The sequence below is a fragment of the Cygnus olor genome, chromosome Z, assembly GCF_009769625.2.
Source record: "Cygnus olor isolate bCygOlo1 chromosome Z, bCygOlo1.pri.v2, whole genome shotgun sequence".
Lineage (NCBI taxonomy): Eukaryota > Metazoa > Chordata > Aves > Anseriformes > Anatidae > Cygnus > Cygnus olor.
The window spans coordinates 79,914,257-79,938,520 of record NC_049198.1 but is presented as its reverse complement, the minus strand read 5'-3'; the positions used below and the strand labels follow the sequence as shown (position 1 = coordinate 79,938,520).

At 36.0% G+C, this 24,264-nt stretch overlaps 1 protein-coding gene across 13 annotated transcripts in view; it reads left to right on the top strand.

Annotated features, from left to right (window-relative positions):
* The window catches only part of MCTP1 (multiple C2 and transmembrane domain containing 1), a 240,516-nt gene that overhangs the window by 122,531 nt on the left and 93,721 nt on the right, over positions 1–24,264 (top strand). For 12 of the 13 annotated variants that reach the window (XM_040542060.1, XM_040542061.1, XM_040542063.1 and 9 more), the window contains 6 exons: positions 4,583–4,676; positions 16,048–16,150; positions 18,458–18,560; positions 18,934–19,035; positions 19,378–19,452; positions 21,269–21,388. In XM_040542060.1, the coding sequence (XP_040397994.1) occupies positions 4,583–4,676; positions 16,048–16,150; positions 18,458–18,560; positions 18,934–19,035; positions 19,378–19,452; positions 21,269–21,388 (597 nt within the window). The remainder of the gene's footprint in view (positions 1–4,582; positions 4,677–16,047; positions 16,151–18,457; positions 18,561–18,933; positions 19,036–19,377; positions 19,453–21,268; positions 21,389–24,264) is intronic. The other variant, XM_040542064.1, reaches the window with a different exon arrangement.

Sequence of the window (24,264 nt, the reverse complement as noted above, 5' to 3'; positions counted from 1 at the left end):
TTAACTGTACATTAGAGGCTGAAGTAGCATTTTATATCATCAAATAATTGTTTCAAATATTATTTCCATTTCAAAATGTTCTGCAGCAAATTATTTTCATTTCCCAGCATCCTCACATTACACAGCATCTGTGCAATTTTATCAAAGCAACAGAGAGGGGAGCTCTTACTCCAGCATTTGTTAATGCCTGAATCACTAAAAGTAACTGTCTCACTACACACAGAGAAAGGAGGGAAAAAAAAAAAAAGCTATTTCCACTTAAAATTACAAAGCTTTTATTGTACAATGCTGCCAGGTGTTTAGAAAGGCTTCTCTAGACACTCAGCCATTAAACCAAGCTCTGACTAACAAAGAGCCGCTTAATTTTTTTTTAGATTTTAAAATATTCGTATTCCATGACTGACATCCTTTCAATAACAGAATTTAATAAAGATGTACCTTATCAGTCTGTGCAGATAACGTGAAGTGCTGGTACTAATGCTGTACAATATTCTTCAAACAGATTAGCAGTATGTGCGCTTTAGCAAATTTATTCTGGCTATCTCCCCTGAATCAGCTGTCTGCTAATGCTTGTACAACTCATACACCAATAGTGTTATCATAAACACAGTTTAATAGAGGTGACTTAGTGAGGCTAAACATAATATTCCTAAACCAACTGAGAGCTAAGGTATTTTGCAAAATCTTTGAAAAATAATTACAATTAAGAGAATTATTTCACATTTAGGAAGCCACCAAGACAGCCTGTGGTTGTCAGAATGGATCTTTATATAATAAATTTCTGGTGGATACATTTTTGAGGTGACATACTTCTAGCTACCAAGTGTAACAATACCACATTTCTATGGATTATTGTGTGTGATGATACGATGGGAGTTGAGTGATACTGATGGTTTTGATAATTTAGAAGCAGTATAGCAACATGTTGTGACTGTGTATTATTAATCAGTTTTCCTAAATTCTCATTTTTTTGAGATTTAGTCCCCAGTGTAAAGCATAATTATGTGGAATAAGATTGATCTATTTATTTCCATTGCTTAAATATTCATAGATTTGTGTCTTTTCTTGTATTTGCATTAACGTATGCATTTGAAAATATTTGTACCTTTGGAAGATGTTCTTACTGCAGAAGTATGAATTTCTCATTATGTGTTTTTGAAAATTATAGAATCAATAGACCTTTTGAAAAATCCTACATTTTTTAATTTAAATGACCTGTAGACAGCAGCAGAAAGAAATGGCAAGGATTAAGAAAATTCAAATAGTTTATTTTCACTGATGTTTGATTTATCTTTGGTATTCATATCTCTACTTCAAAACTGATAGACAGAAGGACTCTGCAGTTACCAAGATGCACTCTTCCCATTCGTGGGCTGTATTTTGGACCTTATTTTTTGTGTTGTTAAAAAAATCCAGCTTCCATTTGAGAAATGTATTTTGCACCCTTTCCGCAGCCAAAAACAGTTAATGAGCTGACCTTGCCATCAGATCAAATAGCCTTGGAAAATGACTCTATTACTGTCATTTAACCATTTGTAGCTGAACATCAGAGCCTTACAAATTAAACAGGCATTACTGTTTGAACCATTATTTTACCACAATTGTCTGAAAAGATTAATTCCTTTTGGGGTGAGGAGGGGGGCGCATTAATGGGTACAGACCAAGAGAGATTGTATGACCTTTTCAGAACGGGTGTGCTGAACCTATGGTCCCCCTTGTCACAGTTTAAAAACCAGAGGAGCTAGTTTAGAGAAGAAGTTGTTAGCATTCCATTTTTATTATGACATTTCACAGTCATCCGATTTAATGTCCCTTGACCAGATTGTCCACCGTGAGACGATGGGCTTGAAATGTTATTTAGAGCATTGATAAAAGGTGAGCAGTTCTAAGATGACAGCGAGTCATAAGGCTGGTGGTGTGACATTAATTTTCTCCATAACAGAGATGGAATAAGACGTCATGGTGACAAGCTGTCAATCAGTACTGGCCCCTCAGTGTATCTCGATGCCATAGGATGGGGTATTGCTTCTCCCATAATAGAGCTGAACTGAGATGCTCTCCGTGACAGCTGCTGCAGCCATACAGAAAATATATTATACAGCCTTTCATTAAAAAAATAAAGAGGACTCATCTCCAGAGCATTTCAATCTTTTCCCATCTATTGAGGGCTGAAAAGATTCACTGCAAATCACAGATTCCTCTGCTATGGAAATTTCAGGCTTCAGAAACCATAGGTTTTTGAGGCCTTCAACAATAATCATAAATAAGAAGACACAATATAATCTGATAAATCATTACTTAAAGTTATGTATTTAAAGTAAGGTATTAAAGTCATTTGCTTCTCCCAGAGTCTGTGCAGTAGCGCTGTATACATTTTCACTAGTCTCCACTGTCACGGGATGCACGTAATCTAAACTAGCTGACTTGCCGGAACTAAAGTTCAAAAATAATTATTCTGTGGGATGTTAACAAAGGTAGCAAAGTGAAATACAGTACCAGTGCCTTTTTGCAGAACATGCAATTTGCTGGGTGAAATTTGGAGAGGGAAGGATGTACAGCATTGCAGGAAAGGCAGCAGTTTTTTGTCCTGGTCTGTGTTTGTCTGGTGTTTTATTTTGTTTTGTTTTTGCTTTGTTTTCTTTTTGAAGCTAGGTGTTTGTTTCAGTCATCGTGAAACACGTAAAACGTGAAAACCTGTTTGTTAAGTCCTTTCACTTTCATCATGGTATTAGAGCAGAATTATCTCTGTTGCAGTGCGAGCTCTGATAAGGAGCTTCCAAACCTCGATCATTATTGAAGTAAATGAGAGATGGTGCCAGCGTGGATTTGAATTATAACACTGCTATCTGTACCACCACCTCTGCCACTTTCAGCTTGCATGTAAGCACACAAGCAGAGGGTTGAGTGTGTGCTGATTAAAGTTCACCGTCAGTACTTTTAAACCCTATTTCTCATTATAAACCTATTAAAAACAAATAAAAATTATCAACGATTTTCCTGTGATGACATACATGCATATTTGTAAGTATGTTGCACATGTGATACTGCGCTTAACTGGATTCCTCAGGTCAGGATACTAAGGACAAACCTTCACTGTAAACAATAAATAGTCAGTTGGGGCTTCTGAAATTAATATCAGATTGTGATTGGGCTGTTAGAATGCCGTATTGACAGAAAGAGGGAGATGTATATTATATGTCTAATGTTTGAAAGGATTTTATCTATGCATCAAATTTTTGCGACATTTAATATTGCATTTAAGCAGCAGCTGTGATTTTTAGATAAGTGATGTTATTGTGGTTGTCCTTAATAGTCAGTTTTGACTTCATAATAAATTTCAGAATTGTTGACCTGGTATTTACCTGATGGTTGCATATTCTAGAAATCTAGACATTATAATAAGCAGTGAAAAAGGTTTCACCTGCTAACATACCTTCACATACCTAATTAAAATATTAGAAATGGCCACGGGAACTATTCGCATTTTTTTCAGATGCTAAAATGTTTAGAAATAAATGTACCAGCTAGCATTTATGAACAGGACTTGCAAAAGTAACCCAAAATTAGGCCACATATGATTATAATTTAAAATGGATTTAAAAATCTAATTTTAGTTTCCTCTTTTGGAGTTCTTCCCATAGGTTATGAAGAAACTAAATGTTAACGTTGTATTTGCTATTAATTGATTGCAAAATCAAAATTGAATTTGATGTACCAGCATTTGAAGTTCTGCAACTTTTAAATTACGTTCAAAGTTGGAGCTTAAAAATTTTGGCATACCATGCCTAGCTGCTACAATACCCCCAGTTTGTTACATTTGGTCATTTGAAAAAACAGAATGCAGCTTCCAAGCAGCTTTATATAACTATGTAGGATGAGTAAATGCAATTGTTACTCTGCTTTTTAATTTTTCTTCCTTTTTTAATATATGTAGATACTGCAGAAACTGGTGGTTAAAAAAAAAAAGAAAGTAAACCCTTTTTTGCTGTGTAATTAAAATTATCTTCTCATTCATTTTTTTTCAATCTTTTATTGCCTGTGTTTATTATGAAAAGTGTTAAATTGCTAGAATCCTCTTTTGATTGTTTTTGCTCATATTATTTGCTGCATATATGCTGCATACAGGCTTACATATAATGATCAAGAACAATGAAATTGATACTGGTCCTAAGTCACTGTTCAAAATATTCTTGGAGCCTTCAAAGGGAAAACATGAGCACAGATTTCACAAAAGTATTCAGGGAGATGAAATGTTTGTATTAATTTTGTTAATACATTGATGTAATTTACAATTGTGATGGAGAGTTGTTTATGTGCTATTAGGGGGATTAAGTCAGTAGAATTAGCATATTTAATCATTTATATTATAATTTTTCCTTTGTGTTTTTGATTGATAAGTTAAAGTTGCAAAATACTGAAAGAAACACCAACAACTGCATGTTTTGCAGAAAATAATAATTAAAAGCGTGAATATGTTAGAATTACACTAACTTATATTTGGGAGAGGGAAGAAGCTACCAACATTGCTTTCATTTTGTCCTCTTTGCAATCTAGAATTGTATTTCTTATTATGGTTTTTTAGAGTCCAATGAGGATGTTCCATAACATGAAGGACGTGGGATTTCTTCAGGTGAAGGTCATCCGAGCAGAAGCATTGATGGCAGCTGATGTTACAGGCAAGGACTCATTTAGTTTCTGTGACAGTAAATAGTAATACTAGGCCTTTTAAAAAGTGATGAAAAGACGGTTAAGTTTATCAAAATATTATTGCCTGCTTGCTTAGTCTCACCTTCTCATTAAAAAAATCCTCAGACATACAAACAACACTTTTGTAAGCAAGGCAGCAAGTCATTCTAATGCTAGTGGACTCCTATGTAGGTTATTTCCGAGAAGGGTGAAATACATATTTTGACCCCATCAGAGGTCCTGCAGAAAGTACTGTATGAGATACTTATGCAAGATTTCTTTTTCTAATTTGGATTATTTTGTATATTTGTATCTATTAAAGCTGAGTTCAACAGACAAGGGAAATGAAAGATGATAGATATAGATAGAACTTTAAATTTTTTGCCAAAATAATTGTTTGGCAACTGCCAGATACATAGCAAGGCTGCTTTTGGTTTCAGATATTTCAAACACATGTAAAGTTTCCTTTAAGTACTGCTTGTCTATTTAAAAAGGGAAATAAAAATTTTCATATATTATTTTCTATTTTAAGTTATATAGGATGATTGGATAATTAAACCTGTTTCTTTTCAAAACACAGGAAAAGTATCCCAGCCATACCGAATATATTTCTTCAGAAATATCCAAGTTAAGTCCTGAAAGTATAATCACCTTCATACTGCAAAGGTTAAATGGAGCAAAGCGAGCTTGTTCTATGTCAGAAAATAACCGTCTTTATAATTTTTTTTAAAGGCAAACTATCCTAATATAGCTGGTTTGAGTGCAGTTTGGATGTAAATATTTTACTACAACAGCAGATATAGATATATAGGGTGATACTTTCTTTTTAATGGTTTTGTTCAAATTAGCATGAGTACCAGTATTTTTTTTTCTTAGACAAGGTAACAGAGTAAACATTTAATTGCTGAAACTGATCTTCCAGTTTGCGCCGCACAAAATAACAGATTCTATTTTTGGGGAGCTTGGAGAAATGCTTCTAAAGATTCCTCACTCTGCTTTGACCTTATAATCCAATGTGGTCTGAACAGAGAGAGAGATTAAGTTATTCAGGGGCAAATGGGATAATTCAGTCCCTGACCTCGTTCAGTCTTCGACTTTTCCAGATCAACATGTCATTTGTGCTGGTTGAACAGATTTTTTGGAAATACATTTGATTCAATTAAAGATGTATAGAGCTACCAAAAATTTTCAGACATTGCATTTAGAATGACAGTCAGGAAGACTGGGAAGAACACACAATAACTTGCCCATGTCCTTAGTATTTTGCTCACTAGCATTTGTACAGTATATATGCTTTTTAAAAAGGCTGTGTATTCTAGATGTAACAGAAATCCATGCATATGTTGGATAGTAGTATTTGGTATTTTGAAAAGAGGACAATGAGTTCTTATTAATTTAACTTATGTGGGCATGTACAGATAATTTCAGATTAAACGTTAAGTAGTAATATTTACAAGTAGGCATTTGTTGATTGTCAGTAAATCATGTCTGTAAAAATTACCCCCCAAAAATAAAATCCTTCACCTATGTTCAGCTGAGCAGTACTTACTAGTCAGTTTAGAGAACACTGTCATCAGTAGTATAACTTGCGCAATTAAGGATTGCTTATGTGAATAAAAACCCAGGAGTAGTTTGCTCTTCTTAATATACCATTTTTTTCGCAGTTAATCTTTTGCCCTTCCCTGAGTCTGAAAAGTAGCTGAAACACCTGTGTTGTACCTGTCTGATTTGCTGTTTCCTGTCTGTTGAACATATCCCATTTCACTTTCAGGAATCTCTTCATATGCAGTAATAAATCAAAATTTATTAGTTTGGACTGAATGGATTTTTAAAATCCATAATATTCCATCATTAAACATAAGTATAGATGGAAAAAAGATTTCTGTAATCTTTTAAGTAGTCATCAGTCTTACTACACAGTTACAAAGATATTTTTTTTCCTTTCAAAATGTGAAATTTTTCTTTTGTTACCATACATTCATTGAGAAGCATTGTAATACTGTATTAACTCTGTTTGAATAAAGAGCAATTGAGACTCCCGTTGAATGAATGAGTAAAAAGCACAAATTACTTTTTAATGAAACCCTCAGTTCTCCTCCTTTCCAGAGAGAAAGCCCATAGTCTTGTTCAGCTGAATACTACTACAGTAGGTCACTTCAGTTAAGCCCCTAATAAACTGTTGATAGTTGAGGGTAGTTTTTTCTTCTGCGTTAATAGCCGAGTGTTGGACACTGCTCTTCAAATCATTAAGGTTAATACTGATTTTTAAACAGAGAGAGAGGAAAAAAAATAGAAGGAAAAAGAGATTAAGGGTGATGGTTAAGGCCTCACTTTACAACTCCAGATACACACACATGCACTGAACAAGATGCCAAGGCAGACTGAAATTTCAGTGAAGCTGTGGGCAGGTGAGAAAATGGTCACTACCTACCTGAAAAGGGGGTGCTGTTTGAATGTGCCATAACTTAGTTTGAACAATATCTGAGAAAAACACGGAGTCAGACTCCTCTTCACTCTGCCCACTTTCACAGAAATGACTTGCCTAGGAAAGTGAGAGCCACTGAGGAGATGAGAGGTTCCTGATGGGTGCTTGAAGCCTTTCCGTGACTTCAGGGAGCGCTGAAACACAGGGCATCCGGCAGGACCAGGGCCTTGAAAAGTGCTGGCCGGTTTATCAGGACATCTTCCCTGGTTAAAGTGTCTGTTGACATCAGTCACAGAGTTCTTTCTGTTGGTAAAACAAAACTCTGCGGTTGTCACCAGTACAAAATCGTGTTCTGTTGGAAATTCTGGTCACAGCAGCTATTATTTCATATAAAATATTTATATTTTAATGTTGCCTTTTATATTTTATATTTTAATATTGCCTAATGTTTGCCAAACAAGCAAACATCTATAATCTAACAAATGAAATTATATTATTGACAATACAGTTAACATTTTCTTCTATTCAGCTAAAAGAAGTTGTATTTTTCCCTCTCCCCCACGTCTTCGCTCTCTTGTGGTTCTTCTGGAAGTCATCCAGCCTTTCTCAAGAGTTCAGCTGCTTGCAGAGCACTGGAGTAGTTGCTTGTATGGCTATGATGAAGTCCTTTTAAATGAAATATTCTGATAATGCAGTAAAATGTGAGGTATAATGGATTCATCATGTCAGTTGATCTCTGAAATTAATACACATTCTGTTTACCCAAGCCACGGGATGTTTGGACAGCAATAGACCTTTCCAAAGTGAAATAGTGTCAGTTAAAACAATAAGTAAATTTCTGCTGCAAAGTTGTATATAAGTAGGGTGAGGGGAATAAGTAGGGTGAGGGACTGCTATTTTCACAGTGTTTGCCTCTCCTTTTTGGGGGCATATACTTTCATCCTTTTCCTGATAACCTGAAATAAAATGTAAAACTCTGCCTTGTTATTGACGAGAAGGAAGCATTGTGGGAAAAGATGTGCTACAGGTTTTATCAGCGTCAGCGCAAGTCCCATTATTTTCAGGAATAATAGTTAGCAACTCAGATTCATTAGCAGAGCAAAATCTGAGCTCCTCGTGACAGTCTGCCTAGAAAACAGTTTGTTTTGCTGTCTTTGGGCTTTAATTAAGACGTGCTCGATTCTAGCCCCCTCGCCTGCCTCTCGCCCACCCCCACCCCACTTGCTGTGTCACAGACCGGCGATCAGACGCTTTCAGATGGTCCAGCCCATGACTTTGACCTTCTGCGCGGTCCGGCGTTCCCTGGGGAACCGTTCAGCTCATGAGGTCTGATTTCACACTTCCAGGATGCCTCGGCTCTCTTAACAATGACAGGGAGACAAAGCCCTTTAGAGCGGGCCGCATGGGGACTTGTTTAAATTGGAAACTAGAGAGGAGTCAAGGAACAAGGTTACAGGCTACAGAATAGTGCTTTTAATAAAGAGCTCACAGCTCTGGTTCAGCTCAAAGAGGGCTACCTCTGTACAATTAATTGAGACATTTATCTGGAGCATCTTAGGCCTCTACTTTCTCACAGAATTATGTGATAAATATCAGCTAAGAAGCAAATGAGATGTGCATGAAATGAATTTTTAACACTTTGATTACTGTGTCTCCAGTCTTCATTAGAAGTTAATTTATTTGTGTTTCTGACCTCATTATTAATCAGTTTTCTGCATTTTGGGGGGACTACTGAGGTTTCAGAACCTGGTATTTGAAATGCAAGCATAGAAAATGAGAGAGCTTTTTTTTTGCTTTTTAAGTTTTATGTATGGCATTCAGCCTTTCTTTTCAGAAAATTCCATGTTAAAATTTTGATTAAAATATTTGAAAGTAGAATGAAGAAACCAAGGTGGCTAGATGTGCAGAATGTAAACGAGTTTTCTAAAATCTGTTCTACTAAGATGTCTTAATACCTTTCGTGCAAAAATAGTGTTTGAAATTGTTTCTCAAATGCTAGCAAATGTCAGAATGACATATACAAATGTTAAATTCAAAAAGGTGTGGAAGTCTGTACATGTAAAATGAAAGGAATAAATTCAAAGGCCCTTTGGAATTATGGTTCCAAAAGTAATTTGCTCTGTCAATTAGTGCACCCAGACTTCAAAATACACTTGAATTATCTTCACAAAGTAATGAAAGGTATGGACACTATTCTCTGGTAGATAAAATCTCGCCTGATCCTGTCCGTATGGTTTACCTGAAGACATCAGTCCAATATCATGTACTGCAAAACTCCTTTTTCTTTCCTAATTAAAGTAGCAGTTTTAGGTTACTAATGGCAAACTCAGAGTTTAAAAGACATTTTCAATTAACCGTAACATTTAGAATTAAATATCCAATGAAATTATTTGTGATTATTACCATATTTTTCTGTAAATATTCTGCTGAAATGAGTTGAGCAAGGTTTTGGCACTGCGCTGAATCACCTGGTAATATGCCTTGAACATTCATGAAATCAGACCATTGCAACACTGCTGAAGAGGACTTATCATTTCCATTTTAAAGATGGAGAACTAAGAAAGGTTAACGGACTCAGCTAAGGCCCACAGAGCAAGTCCTTGTCAAAGCTGGCATTTGGCTTGGGTCCTGTGCTTAATCCATTAGATAAGGCAGCTTCTCATGCTATTGAGCCATTCCTTCTCCTGGCCAAAGGTCAGACTGACTGCTCTGTTGCAGGCAGCTGGCTGGCAGGGAGCTTGGAACAACATTAGTGACATTAGCGTCTGCATGAGTGGCACTGCCCCCCAGAGTCATGAACTGGCTGTCTTGTCTACCCAAAAAATAAAGGCATTTTTTGGCGGCGGGGACTTACGTCTGTAATGGACAGGCATGGCCAGCATTAGGGGAGAACCATAATAACCTATGAAATATTCAAACAATATTTCAGCTTTTATAATCAAGTTAAACTTGGATTAGTTTTATGAAATTGTGTCTTATGAACTTGACTTTTAGAAGCAGAAATGGAACTGAAATCTACTATTGAATCTTGAAACTATCCAAAATGTCTTTAGTAGTCTTTCTGATTCTAGTTCAGTTTTGATACTGTAGTTTGAACAATACAAAAAATCATATAATGTTTAGTCTGGAATAAGACTTGTGGTCTACTTACAATCTAGCAAACACTGAAGTTGGGTTTCTATCAGCTGATAAAACTTTATGGACTGACCAGTAACAAGTAAATGTTAGATTCCAATCTACATTTAACCTGCCACATGGTTATTTTTTTTTCTTTTTTTCTTTTTTTTTTTTCTTCTCTTTTTTTTTCTTTTGAAAACAAAAAATGGAATTAGGAAATTGTTTCTGGATGTATACTGAATCAATGCATGCTTTTTATAGCCACAGTAGAAACATCTCCATGGGGCTCACAGGGATCTAGCCCCATGCTATCTGCAGTCCCTTGTGAGTTAATCCTTATGTACTGCATTAAGTTTTTTAGTTAAGAAAAGTTAAGATTTTTTTTTTTTATTAAGATAAGTAAGATTTAAGTTAAGATTTTTGCTGGGAAGACAGTCTACAAAGAATAAAAAAAAACGTTGGACAACTTTGTTCCTCGGAGACTATTGAAGGGCATATCTGTTTAACTTGCCCATAAATACGGATTATATTGTATTGCAATCTGACAGCTCTAACATTCAGGTAAAGTTCATAGTTATATATATAAAAGATACTAGCATCTGAATTGGTTGCATCATTCCATCTGTTGTGAAGGAAGTGGTACTTTGGGAGCTGAATTTGGGGTGAAGTCCATGCTGTTGTCTTAGCAGAATTTGTGGCCCCCTAGACGTGACATCCTGGACAGGCTGTGGCTTACCTCAAGCCTGGAAGATGAGCTGTAGTGGCACATGGCTCTGAGATGGGTGCCCCACATAGATTTCTGTCAGGCCTAGGACATCAGTGCTTAAGAGTCCACAAGTTACCTGGCATCTTTCATGCTTGCTGATGAGTTCCAGCATAACGAGTGAGCTGATCTAGGAATGCAGATATCCAGTGGTCTGCGAGTGGGTGAAATGGGCATTTCCTCAACTTTCCTAGATGCAGAACACAACAGAACTGTTAAGTAATGCGGTGCTGTAGCTACTTGAGAAAAAAAAAATCAGAAGATAAAATAATTTAGAGGTTAAAGTTTTGTTGTTTTGATTTTCTAAGTATTTTGAGAACCAATTCAAAATTGTCACTATTTAAGTCTTTTTAATGGTGAAAAAGAGCACTGTATGTACTTGCAGGAGCAGAAGAGTTGTTCCAGTCACCAGCATTCTGAACTCCATGTAATGAATCTGATCTCCAAACTTACAAAGACTTTCTAGACCATGTAGGACTAAGAGCGTTGAAGCAATTAACAACTAAGATCTCTTTAGTCCCAGATTAACCTCCCTTGCAGTTTAAGCATTGCTGTAGAACTGGGCTTTTGCTGGTGATGAGTTTTCAGTTCATCTAGGGCCATGTGGTAGTCCTGAGAGACCAGGTGAGAGGTAAAAGACTTATGTCTTAAATAATGCATTTATAGTGTGCCATATGAGGAATGCAATGCTGATTGAAGTAAAATACTTCACATAGATCTAAGCGAAGTAATCTCAGATTGCATTCCAGTCTTGCTGACTGTCTAAACATTACATGCAATATAGCATAGCACAAACAAGGATATCTGCCAAAGTAGATGCAATCTCTGTTTTAATAAATAAAGCGGGAGACTGCAAAAGATAAGGAGTTCTTTATTATTTTTAAGCAAGAGCTTACATTGTGAAGTAGAATATCTTCTAGGTGTAATTCTCAGATAGTATGGGCCTGTAATGACTAAAGAGGGGAAAAGGGTGAGAAAGATCCATCAAAAGAGAAACTGATTTCTCTTCCGGACTACCACCAGTATTATTTAAATTAGCACTTTATTTCCATCATTTTAGGAGCCCTTAGGACTTTACAAGTAGAGTCCAAAAAGCATGAAACATTACAGCAAGAAAGTGGATTAATGAGATTTGTTTGACTTCTTATTGAGGTTTACTGCAGGTTTGATTTCAGTTACTAGGAAGGTGTACTTCATTGGTTTTATTACCTACTTGTCTTACAAATTCCTTCAAACAGTGCCAAGCATAATAGTGATTAGTCCCACTGAGGTCATGGGATTACTCAAAATCATAGGTGCTGGTTTCAGTGGAGCTGGGGGCATGCTTTTAACGTTTGAATGCCTTACGCAGAGGTGGTGGTCTTGCACAGCACGGAGCCCACACATTTAGGGCTATATTTGGATGCAGTTTGTGGACGTCATCCTGATCAATAAATTTAAGTACCTCTAAAGGGATCAAATCAGAAGCTGGAGGCCTACGAAAGGCACAGAGCAGCCTCAGTAAACACAGAGGTTTGGGTAAAATTTCTTAACATATGACAGGTTATGACAGGTGGTAATATATGACAGTCATGATTCAGTTTGTAGTGAAAAGCGTACATGTGATGATGATATAATTTAGACTGATGTAATTGAGCTTAGGCAGCACAAGTCTAATTGAAAGTTTTAAAGTGTACTTTTAGGACTGCTAGATGGATATCAAATTTCTGAACACACATGACTCTTTAATACTAAAATGAAAAAAAAGCATTTTTTTTTCTTCTTAAATTGCCACTTGCATTAACTAGACAAAATTTGTCTGAGGTTGGCTTGGTTAGAGCATGTGTTGTACTTAAGGTAATGGTTTTGAAAAGTACAGTGATGAATATATGTTGTAAGTTCTTGGATTTCCTTAGTCCTAGAGACTGAGGAGACATAAGATGCAGTCTTTTATATTTTAATGTTCTTTTAAGACTTTCATTAGGAATGTTCCCATTACTTTAAACACTTGCAATGCAGGAGGTTGCCATGGCTGTCAGTGAGAGGTAAGATTGTAGTTGTTCTTTCTAATAATGAAAACTTGAAAGATGACAGATGGATGTGAGTTTCACTAAGCACTTGTACATTTCTCTGGCTTTGTCTTTCTGGATCATGTTCACTTATTTGGGTTGGTATCCAAATAACATTTGCACGGACCATATGTTTAGCATGTCAGCTAAGAGTGTTCTTTCAGATACCCCCCCTTAGTTATGAGCATTTTAGCATACGGAAGGAGTGCCCATAGGCGATGGTGAAGGGCCTTGCAGATGGGAACTTCATAGCCTCCTCATATGGTAAAAGCAGTGTGCCTTAGTAAGGATATTCATAGCAAGGAAACTTCTACTTGGGAACCAATGTATTTGGGCCTTCCTTTGTACCATTTCATAATATTTCCTTTTGTCAATATCTCAAACTCTTTTCAACTTATTTCAGTGGGCAGGGGAGAGACTTGAAAAGCTGAGCAGGAGAGGGAGTCTTTTATTTCTGATAACCATTTGACTTTGGTTTGATTGAGGACCTCTGTGATTAATGATACATATTATATAGTGTTCTTAAATGGATTTATATTCATATAAATGTATAAAGAGAGTCACTGAAAAAGTGTGTGTCAACAGATGCAGGAAATAAATTAACCTATTAAATACCTCCCCTTTTTTTACAGACAGGACCTCTAGACACTCTAGTAAGTTTTTACTGTCTCTGTATACAATTAATAAGCACAAACCACATTTCCCTGTCATATGCAAATATGATTGATGATGCTGTGAAAAAGGAGATAACACGTAGCTCACCTTTTGTGTCAGTTCTGCCTTGTTACTCTAACTATCTTGTGGTTTATGATTTTTTTTTTTTCCAAATACTGAAATCTAGAGAAGATAAATAAATACGATTTTTTGAAGTTTCCTACAACTATTTAGGCTTGTTATGAAGCAGGAAAACATCTTATATTCATCTCTGGTGACTAATAAGTTAGTCCTTTTTCACGTTTAATGGGAAAGATTCAGTGATACTCTGTTTTTGAGAGAAGGTAAATGTCTGTTCTAACTGTAATTTACAATGCATTTAAAACAATTATTCTTTATCATTAAAGTTAATAATATACACATTAACCTCTGATGTAGTCTGAATCAATATTGTAGTTTGGAAGATCTGACCCCTGGACAGCTTTGTCTAAATATTGATTTCATTGTCATTTGTATAAGGTATGAAACAAATTACATGCCTCCCTAATATCATTAATGTAGACTCATTGAGCTACTCAGTTTATGGCTTCTTATAATACATGGCATAGCATGACGGAATTATTGAAGACACTGTGAAATGCAATTGCATAGTGTGCTAGATTTGATTGTGGAAGGCCAAAGCCAACACTCTGTAACTTTTAAACACTTTGCCATCCAAAGAAAGTCCAGAGACATGAGTGCTCTACTCTCTAGTGTGCAGTTCAGTTGTTAATTTCTGACAAAGTTTCCTCGGGTTCTGGAAGTAGCAATTTGTTTTCTAGCTTTGTACTAATGTATTTGTAGCCTTAAATGAAAATAATACGTGCCCTTGTATGCTGTGCCAAAGGTGAAGGTAAGCAGGCACAGAAGTCAGCCAGGCTAGAACTACTGTCATTGTACAATGTTTAAATTTGCCTTTAGCATACCTGGTTGTCTATGAGTTTCATTTTGCTAATTGGTAGGACAGCAAAATGATGAGCATTGGATTGTTCCTTTCAGTTACTGGATAAAAACAAAATAGGTAGGAGGGATCTCTCTGGCTACTGCTATCATTATTTAAATATTAGTTAAATATTTTTTTCGCTTTATCAGCTCTTTATTGCAACTGTGTTCTCATCATTCCCCCTCATGTTTTTTTTTTTTGTTTTGTTTTGTTTTGTTTTTTCCTCTTCCTTTCTTTCTTCTTCCCTCTTTGGGAAGGTCCTTTTTTACATGGCTAAACTGTTGCTAAACATGAGGCTCGGATGTCTAATTTCTTTCTTCTCCTTTCCAAATACAAATCCTGGCTTTGTAGATATCTAAGAAAAAGCTTAGTGTAACTTGTACATCATCCCCCTAAAATTTTAGTCTGGGTGATTTTTTTTCCTGTCTCTTTGGTTGGTAGCTGAACACAGCTCACCTTTACTCGTAAGCTGCCACATATTTAGGGGCACACACACATACTTTCTTTACCCATTCCTCCTCTTTAGGTTAAAAAAGAAAACAGACAAAAAATGTCTATATCAGTCAATCATACAATTTCCATTATCTACATATTACACTTTCAAAGCATCATCTTCATACTTTTATCTGTGGTGGCTTTCACGCTGGGGGACCTTCTTGTAAATATGTGCAAAGCTACTTCATTGTGCATTAATGTATACAAAAAGCTCAACCACATTTGAGCTTCTGCTGTGCTGAGACTGCAGCCCATCATTCCAGCTGATATTTTCTCATTGTTTAATTGTACTTGCCTATTTTCTCTCTTTTGTTAGGCTTTTATCTGAAACTGTCTTTAAGTCTTCCTGATTTGGGGGAAAGGATTTGTGCAGCATGAAACATGTAGAGCATAGTAATCTTTGGATAAGTATAATGGGTGCGATGTTATTACAAATAATATGGAGTAATACTTTTTCAACATATAAAAATGCTCTAATAATGTTATAATTGCAGTCAACGTAGTTTTGGCACAATTAAAGTAAAGTTCTCTTAGCTGTCTCAGAACAACCAGCTTGGCACCTGATTGCTTGGCACATACTGATTTTGATGAGAAAAAAACTATATGGCAATTTTTTTCTTTTCACTTTTCTTTTTTTTTTTCTCCTTTCCTTTTGCCTTTACAAAAAAAAGAATGTTATTTTACTGAAGAATCTTAATAGATTACAAGGATGATCAGTCTGTTATCATGATCTTGAATAAAATGCAGACCACAGGACTTAGCTGAATTGATTCTTCATTGACTTAAAGTTTAGAAAAAACAAACAATTTTGATTTAAAAGTTGCTCATGGTGTATTTTCTCAGTTCATAAAATTTGTTCCAAATTCTCTCTTCATAGGTAAAAGTGACCCATTTTGTGTAGTTGAACTGAATAATGACAGACTGCTGACACATACCGTCTACAAGAACCTCAATCCAGAGTGGAACAAAATCTTCACATTGTAGGTGTTTTGTTTTTGTGAGTGTTTCATGGTGGTTCGTTTTGTGTTGTTTTGTTTGTTTGTTTGAAGGGAATGTATGTGTAAATCAAAGGTACTTACCTCAAATTCCAGTGAAAGTAACCAATGATGACATACTGCCATTTCTAAACCAAACAGCTGCACACTTTTTTGAGGGTTAAAAACATGAAAAATGAAATAGAGAAAAGGCAACATTTAGTATTTAAAAGGTAAAAAAGCAAGTTTGTTTCTTGTAAACCAGAAACGAGAAATGCTGAGCATTCCAGACTTCTATCTTCAGTGGAGTTTCAAGAGCTTACTACTGTGGTTTTGGCCCTGAAGTTTGGGTGGAAAAAAGATTCTGTGACCTTCAGTAAAATGTGGTTGTTAACCTTAATGAACACTCAAAAACTATATAAAGGAATGAATTTTAAATGCATTCTTGCTTTTCTGAATTATGGTCTTTGAATTTTCCATTTGTTATTTCTATTTGCCAACTGCACTTCTCATAATATAATGTCATAGTAGTGAAATGTTGCTATTGGGCAAAATGCAGTCTTAAGTGTTTAGTTTATTGGGAAGATGCAGTTGTCTCCTTTTCTTCTCTTCTCTTCTCTTCTCTTCTCTTCTCTTCTCTTCTCTTCTCTTCTCTTCTCTTCTCTTCTCTTCTCTTCTCTTCTCTTCTCTTCTCTTCTCTTCTCTTCTCTTCTCTTCTCTTTTTCTCTTTTCTCTTTTCTCTTTTCTCTTTTTCTCTTTTCTCTTCTTTTCTCTTTTCTTCTTTCTTCTTTCTTCTTTCTTCTTTCTTTCTTTTTTTTTAATCCCTGTTATTTTGAACACAGTAAAAGGTTCTGACAAAGTAGAAAAAAGTCTTCCACAAACAAAATGTTCCTGTTATTTGTCTTGCTCTGTTGCCTTTTTTTTTTCTTTCTTTCTGTTGGAATGTTACATCAGTGAGTAGAAAACTGATCAGCTGCATGTTTCTCTGCTACTGAAATCAGCTAACAATCCACTGAAAAAATAATAGAGCTTTTAGCTTAGTGTACACTTATCTCACTTTAGCATAAGTGAAAATGCTGTTATGCCATTGATCTTAAATCACAATCTGATTTTAATCGTCTTATTTTTTTCCTCTAAGTCTGTCACTCATATACTTGGCATCCGCAGCTTTCCTTACCCTGCAGTTGGCTCTCAGGAATGAACTCTGAACAAAAGAAAAACTCTCACAATAGTTGTACTTCCCATTAGCTTATTAACATAGTTCCCATTTGTGTATCTGTACAAACATGCTAATTTCTTCATTAATTTATTTTTAATTATCTATTAATAGAAATGATAACTAATCAACCTCCACTGCTCAACAGTGTTCTCTGCATAAGGAGTTGCCTGCTTTTATACAGGACAAAAGACTAATCAGGAATCAAATAGAAAAACTCAAAAGACCTTCAAGGAAAGTTTTCACCTCTCTTACACACGTATCTGCATAGACTATTTTGCCTGTCCTCAAATGTGTTATTTAATTTTGCACTAGCAATGCAGTTTCCTCTGGAGGCACGTATTTTAGTGAAGCTGAAGTGCTTTGCTTGAATTCATATTTCCTGGATCAGCTGTTTGATCAAAGACGAGTTCTCTCAAACAATTTTGGTATTTTCTCTCTGCATAAGGAATGTGATTTTTTTCGCTTGAGAGTTTGCAATGTACAGCGACATTTGTTGTCCACGGTGGTGGAGTGTTTAATAGCTTGCAGGCAAAAAACAGAACTAGCTGAAAAACACGTCATTTCTTATTTCTTGTTCCTAAGTTGTTGTAATGACTGCTGTGTGTTTGTAATTAAGCAAGGATTTTAGAATTAAAGAGCTCATTCTCTTTACAAGGATGCCTCGTGTAGCTGATGATTGTTTTCATTTACAAGCCTGCAGACAGCACAGTGTTTGCAGTAGGATTTGCTGCAGGGGTAGCAGTGTTCAGGGTGGCTGTGAGTCTCTCAGCCCGCTGCTTGCCGTGGTAAATCCCCAGTGCTCCTCCGCGCTGGCTCTCCTTGCAGCTCACGCAGCGCAAATGCCAGGTAGGAAATTTAAAGCAACATCCTTCAGAAAACTTCTGCTGGCAAAGCCTTGCAGAGCGCAGTCGCTGCAGCTCCTGGAGAGAGCTGGGGTTACATGGAGGGAAGCCTCATTTTCTTGGATTGTGTTCTCTGCTGTGGCTTGGAAAATATACACAGGTTTCTGGTTTTGCTAACCTCTTGCGCTTTTGTCCTTGGTAACTGCTGGTGTAGGTGACTTCTCTCCTCCATGTGTGCTTTTCCCTCTGTAGCAATATTAAAGACATCCACTCGGTGCTTGAAGTGACAGTTTATGATGAGGACCGCGATCGGAGTGCTGACTTTCTAGGCAAAGTTGCGATACCACTGCTGTCTGTAAGTTTCATTCACCTGACACACTAGTCTGTATTTTTCCTGCTGAAGGGGGGAGAATGAGAAAAAAAAATAGAAGAAGAAGAAGAAGAAGGAAAAAAAAAAAAGATTTGCAGCTCTATGTCTGTCATTTCTCAACCAAGGTCTGTAATAAAAACACTAAAATTTTAACATACTCCATTCACGGCCATGTTGAATCCCATGATAGTTAATTTTTCCTGACAGACTCGGTCCTGGTAATGAACAGGTACTTGTCAGACTTGCCACAGTTGTTTTGGGTTCTCTGTCAGTTTCAGCAGCTGGGGGTCAGGGGTCACCGGGGGGGGTATTCAGCGGAGACTGCGAGACAGACGGCTGTCATGTCCTTTTCCTGCAGATTCAAAATGGTGAACAGAAAGCCTACGTCTTGAAAAACAAGCAGCTGACAGGGCCAACAAAGGGGGTCATCTATCTTGAAATAGATGTGATTTTTAATGCTGTAAGTCTTAACTTTGGCTTTTTTGTACTGCTAAAGAGTTCAGTTTCATGAAAGCTTTTGTTCACGATTTGTAGAGAATTTCTGTCATTCCTCATTTTCTCTAAACCTTGATGTATACCACAGAATACTCTTCTGCCAATGCCTGGCACACCCACTCTTTTTGTTGCTGCTGCTGCTTTTGCTGCTAATGCACGAAGCAGCAGCCCTTGCGTCTGTGTGCATCTGTGTGTCCTGGGCTTGGCAGCCGTGACTTTGAAACTTCATAATTTTTGCAAATCGGAGCATGTGTTATTAGTAAGGAGCGAGTAAGCTTGAAATATTGACACACATTTTAATGCGTAGGTGAAAGCCAGCATACGAACCTTAATGCCCAAAGAACAGAAGTACATTGAAGAGGAAAACAGACTGTCTAAACAGGTAAAGAGTAAGGAAACACTAATCCTTTCCAAAAGCCTTAATATCGAGTGTGCACATCTAAATATCTGGTATCGCGCTGCTGAGGGTAAAGAATAACATTTTCATTACCTGTTTACAAAAGAATATGATAGGTAGAAGGAGACAGAAACAAAATACGTGGTTTTATTGTATCTCTTCTCTATAAACTGCAGCTTAATTTCCGTGAAATACGTGAATAAGAACACAGTTGAAACCATCAGGTTCCACACATATCAGATTATAGTGCAGGTGCATGTAAACTAAGTCTTGCATAAATTTTTGCTGTTAACCTTGACCTGAAAGATCTCAATTTTTGTGTATGGTAGAGACTCTTTCAGCATTCTGTAGCCAAATTTTGAACAACTTCATGGAGTAAGGTTTGAATCTCAGGTGGAAGCAAACTAAGACTCCTTATCACTTTTGAGAGTCATCTGGGTAGGAAATGTGTGGACCCTATTTCTTTTTTCTTTCTTTTTTTTTTCCTGATTATTTGCCACTGATAGTTTTAATAGTAAACACATCTTACTTTTTTCTGCATTTGAATTGCTTTTTTTAAGTTTTTCATGTTACATGAATGATGTATTTTATATGGGGAGAACAGAGCTTTTGACTGAATTGTGGCAACAGGATTTTTTTGTTTGCAGTGAAAAGACAAAAGTCTTGAAACTGATTTTTATTTTGTAGAAAACTTCTGGCTTGAGTATAATTTATCTGCTGGATGAATTGTGAATGTGTTGTTTGATATATTTCATTAAAAAGAATATTTATTTCTTTACTCTTGGGAGTAAAGAGTTTACTAAACCTGCATTTTTCACTGTTATGCCAGCAAAGAAACAAGAAGGCCTTTTATTCAAGATTCATTCTTCTCCCCTCTTTGATAACCAAAAATGGCACTGTGCTTTCTGCAGATGGCAAGAGGAGTAAACTTTAAATATCCACTTGGTGGTTTGTTTTTCCTTTTAGGTTTTCTGGAATATCTGACCACAATACCACATGTAGAAAATAAAATAAAATAAAAATGAATCTTTACATATGACTAATGCAGTAGCATTTCAAACTATCCAGATGTTCTGGGAGAGAGCACGTCTTACCTACCCAGCACTTTATATGCCATTCAGTACAGAAATGGAATGATTCACTGGTTTGTTCTCTTCTTTGGTCAGGTGTATTGCCATTTTAGTGGATTTAAGGGTAATCTTCTGAATTAAACCTAGCCCTGTAATATTTCATCTTCATAGAGATGCAGTTAAAGTTACTTTGATAGATACATAAACCACACATGATGATCATGTGAAGTTGTTGCGAAGGAGGAAAATTGGATGTAAAGAATATGTTTGATCTTACAGCAGTGATTTTGCATGTCAAGTTAGCATCCTACAGCGTCTTCTTTTTAAGAAAGGACAGAATTTTCTAAGTAATTAAGAAAGGGGAAAGCCTTGCCTGTTTAATAAAACTCTGATATTTTAATAACAAAATCATTCGTGACATTTCTCAAGTGGCTTTTAAAAATAGATCTCCAGTTGTCACAAAGTTGTGTGAGTGAAGACAACAATTTCTATATAGGTTAGAACTAAATTCAGCAAATGACAATGATACATTTAGATAAATTCTCTGTCTTCCAAGTCTCTAATTTTAAAATACTATTCTCTGTCTGTGAGATAGAGCTTAGGCTAGACAGTTTACCATGATATTTTTTCTCAATCTTTACCCAAATTAACAATGAGAATATTATAAACATGAACCTCTTCTGAAGCATTTGAGGTTTTGAAATATTTTCATTCTTTCACCTTTTTACCAGCTGCTGTTGAGAAACTTCATCCGCATGAAACGTTGTGTCATGGTGCTCATAAATGCCGCCTACTACATTAACAGTTGCTTTGACTGGGATTCACCCCCAAGAAGTCTTGCTGCTTTTTTGGTATGATCTTCTTTATATTACTGTTAATCACCTTTGTGTTGAAGACCAAGAGATGATATAATCTTGATGTAGGCGTTCCTGAATTCTTTTCATTTAAAGTTTTATTTAAAACTATGAGGATATCACAGATCATTTTTATTCACATTTTTTAAAAGTACAGAATTGTAAAATGTCACAAAAACAATATGATCTTTTAAAAATATTTATAATTGTACAAATAGAAGTATGTGATATGACGGTACAGTTGGTAAAGTATGGATGATACATATTGAGCTTCTCACACGTTACTTCTGTTAATTTGCTTGTTCCCCTTGTATAATGTTTATATTTTTATAATTTGCTTTTATTGTTTAATACAGATGCTTTTACATATCACAAGCATAATATTATTGTTATTTTGTCTTCTGCATACTGATATGCTACACCTGTAACTTCTGTAGAAGTACAAACTCTGGACCCAAGTAGTTGCTTGATTACTAAGAATTAATATCCTTGGCTAGATTAAAGACGAAAAAACAAACAAAAAAACAACCAACCAACCAAGCAAACAAAAAACTTTAAAATCATTAGTGCAAACAAACCTTTTAAACATCAAGCTCTGATCGTAGCTCAGTTTTTAGTAAATTTGGTTTTAATAATTTAAATAAAACTAATATGACTTCATAAACATTACCATCATTAATATTAACCTCTGTGCTCATAGTAAATTTGGAAAATTCCAAACTTTATCACAGATTGTGTTTCTCAGATGAATGTCTTTTGATTTTAATTTTCAAAACTGTATAAGCTGCAAATGAGACCAGAGTTCCTGTTTGTTTGGTTTTTGCGTATGGGAGTTGCACGAGGAGTTAAAATGTATGCATGGTTACACTTTCTGGAACATCCAGATTAATGAAATTGGCCGAAATACTGAATTTAGGAACTTCTTCATCAGAGATGTGAACAGAGAATGTTTCTGATGTTGCTTTGAATAATTATAGTGAAAGTGTGGTGATGCTGCTACTAGCTTAGGTGCCTGCAGCTTGGGTCTCTGGAACTTGGAGAAATCAAACTAGGCATTGGAGCAGCAAAACAGGATACTTTGGAGTATACTTAGCTTAGGATGACCAAAATTTCATTGGAAAATGCGTTGCCTACATAAAACTCATACGCTTATGCTGCTATTACTGCTCCAGTTTGTAAATATTCATCACTCCAAGAGCATTTTTAAAATGCATTTGGAAACCACCTGTAGAAGAAAAGAGAAATGGAATGACATGCTGTTACATGTGGCAAATTAAATTATTTGTTTCTCTTGGTGCACTGCTGTGGCCATGGAAGAAGATGTGTTGCTATTAAATCATTGTGGTTTCTGATCATAGAACACATTCAGTGTGATAGAGAGTAGCTGGAAATGCATAGGCACAGAATTTGAGTGGAGTGGGCTGTAGTGAGTGTACTTTATTATTGTAGTTATAGAGTGTTGCAGTAGAATTTTGTTCCTGATTATATGTATATAAAAAGCTATTTGTGTTGTTGTTGTTGTTGTTGTTGTTGTTTATTATTTAGTTTTCTTTTAGTATTTATTTCGCTGTGTGGTAGTAGAGGATATATTATTGTCAGTGTCAGTACTGTGGCTTCATCTATATGTTCCTGATCTGCATCCAGAAGTTTTATCTGTGCTTCTCAAGCTGATGTTATTCTGTCCAAAGATCACATCATCCCTCTGTTGTACAAAACATCCATAGCATATTTTTTATTAGCTAAGATGTATCTGCATGAACTTCTGTCATGATTGTAAAGCTTGGATTTAGCTGGTCTCTGGAGTTTCAGAGGTATTATGGGTCCTAAAAATCTCGTATCTTTCATGGGAGTGATTCACTTTCACATGTAGTACTGAGTTGTGCTTGCACACAGATTATGCTGCAATTCAGTAGGTTTTATAAAAAAGTTGTACTTGTATGTATCATTTTCATCACTTCGCTATTATATAAATCGTATCTTCTCTTGAAGTTGTCTCCCAGAGGTTAGAGAATGTCACAGTGAAATGTCAGTCCCAGAAAGGAGATGAGAAATAGGCCATTCTGTAGGTTTCCAGCTCTGTAGGCAGACTAATAAATAATGTACTAGAAGTAAACTTTTAAACTAACCATTTCTTCCTTCTTGTTGGATTTGAAGGCATACATTGACAGATGATATCACAACAGAGACTTACATCCATTTCACATAAGTTAAATATGTGAGCGTTGATTTTTCAGACCTCATATTGCCCCAGATTCTTAGAGTGACACTTACAGGCACCCTTTTCTCATACCTTACCCCACGTCTTTGCTTTCCAGGGGGGCCCCGGCTACACAAGACCACATGAGAAGAAATTCTGGTTGACTAGCTCAGTTTTCACAAATATAATGGGTTAGTTATAATCAGAGAGAAGTCCTGGAAAGTCAGACTGCTCTTGGAAAATGACAGAAAGCCTTGATTAATATGGTGACTCTATAATAAGCTACAGTTGTCTGCTTTATGCTCTTTGCACACTGAAGTGTTCACTGCAGTTTCTTTTAAAATCATTCTTCTTGGAGAGTCACAATGTTAGCAGGAAACACTAAAAGTGCTGGTTATTTATACTCCAGAACTTACACATCTCAAACTTTTAAATTGAGACGTTTTTAAAAAGGAAATGCTTTCTGAGAGCTTTATCATGGTACTCCTTATTCATCCTTTCTCAAAGCTATCTGAAAGTACCAGCTCAACAACTGGTGCTTCACAAACTGTACTTAGAAGCACAGAGACCTAGAAGCTAAGTTTTCAACATTCTGGATTATGCATTTCCTGGTTTAAGCAGTTATTTTACCTGTTTCTGTTGTACTTCATAAGCTCATTGCCTTCACTAGGGATTT